This window comes from Pyxicephalus adspersus, chromosome 7 (genome assembly GCF_032062135.1).
Source record: "Pyxicephalus adspersus chromosome 7, UCB_Pads_2.0, whole genome shotgun sequence".
In the NCBI taxonomy this organism is placed as follows: Eukaryota; Metazoa; Chordata; class Amphibia; order Anura; family Pyxicephalidae; genus Pyxicephalus; species Pyxicephalus adspersus.
The window spans coordinates 69,072,467-69,073,726 of record NC_092864.1 but is presented as its reverse complement, the minus strand read 5'-3'; the positions used below and the strand labels follow the sequence as shown (position 1 = coordinate 69,073,726).

General features: G+C 42.7%; 1 protein-coding gene across 1 annotated transcript in view; it reads left to right on the top strand.

Moving 5' to 3' along the window:
- Window positions 1-757: 757 nt before the first annotated feature.
- The window catches only part of EEF2KMT (eukaryotic elongation factor 2 lysine methyltransferase), a 9,272-nt gene continuing 8,769 nt past the window's right edge, over window positions 758-1,260 (top strand). Inside the window, exon 1 of the mRNA XM_072419167.1 lies at window positions 758-799. Coding sequence (XP_072275268.1) covers window positions 758-799 — 42 coding nt within the window. The remainder of the gene's footprint in view (window positions 800-1,260) is intronic.

The following is a 1,260-nucleotide window of genomic DNA, read 5'->3' as shown; positions in this document are numbered from 1 at the left end:
CTGTGCGCGCGGACATAGCTGATTGTGATGTCATTAAACACGCCCATTCAGCTGGTATGGCTTTATTTATAGGACACCCTTTCTACCGTAAGCGCCCGCCCACCGTCGTTCATTTGACAGCTCTATGGAGAAGTAAATGTCTTGTCCAATCACAGCTCTGCTCTCATGTAAAGTGTTCGGATGATAGAAGAGGGGCGGGGTTTGTGTGCCAATGTGTTCTCCACGTGTGTTGTTAATTATCTAGTGATATTCAGCAGAAATAGGGAGAAGGTAAGAAATACCCAGAGCTGCTCATGTAATGTAGATAGGTGAATGATTGTATCTATAGCTCTCCTAATATGTACAATATACATGATTTACCTAGACACAAAATAGAATCACTACATTGTACATTACAGTGGCCATACTTTGTTCAGTTATATCATGCTGAGATTGCAGGAATATATTAAATCATTGCAGCCTGTGGGGGTTACATCATCCATTGGCATCATTAAAGAGGAACTAAACTGAAAACTAACAGAAAAAATACACTTACAGTCTGATCCATCCGGGCTGTCCTGCATCGGGCCCCGTGTCGTCCGGGTGCCGCCATATTCTCTTCTTCCTGTACTTCATCCTACGTCACCAGACCCAGGCGCGAGATCAGGTGACGTAGGATGAAAGAAAAATTACCGATCTCACTGCGCATGTGTAAGATCAGCAAATTTTTCTATTTGCATGAAAAGGCTCCTTGTGCTCATGTCCGAGATGTTTGAGCATGCGCAGAGGGAGCAGCCATGAGCCTCCCGGGATGCGTGAGGTAGGTATCCTGCTAGACTTTGCCCTCAAATTCATTCTCAATCAAAAATTAGGGGGCGGTGATGCACTTTTTTTTTTTTAAAACAGAATTTTTACCTTACATAAAAGCGTTGTCTAAAGTGTAAAGTGAACATTCTGAGTTTAGTTACGCTTTAAGATGAATGAATACACATAAAGAAGTCCTGGGGAGGATGATGATGAAGGAGATCAGAGATGTTGTAGTTCAAGGTTCTCTTGTCCCTGTGGTTATGCAGAAGTTACTCCAGAAAAGCATACGTATAAAAGAAGACAGAAGTATATATTTCATATTTATTGCTCATGCCAGCACAGGCCGCTCTGATCCTAACGCCGCATACACACGCCAATTATAGTCGTTGGAAAGAATCTTTCACAATCCTATCCAGTGACTAAGGACTACACGATGCATGAAGGAGTTCTGTACATACAGCACCATTCTGCTCT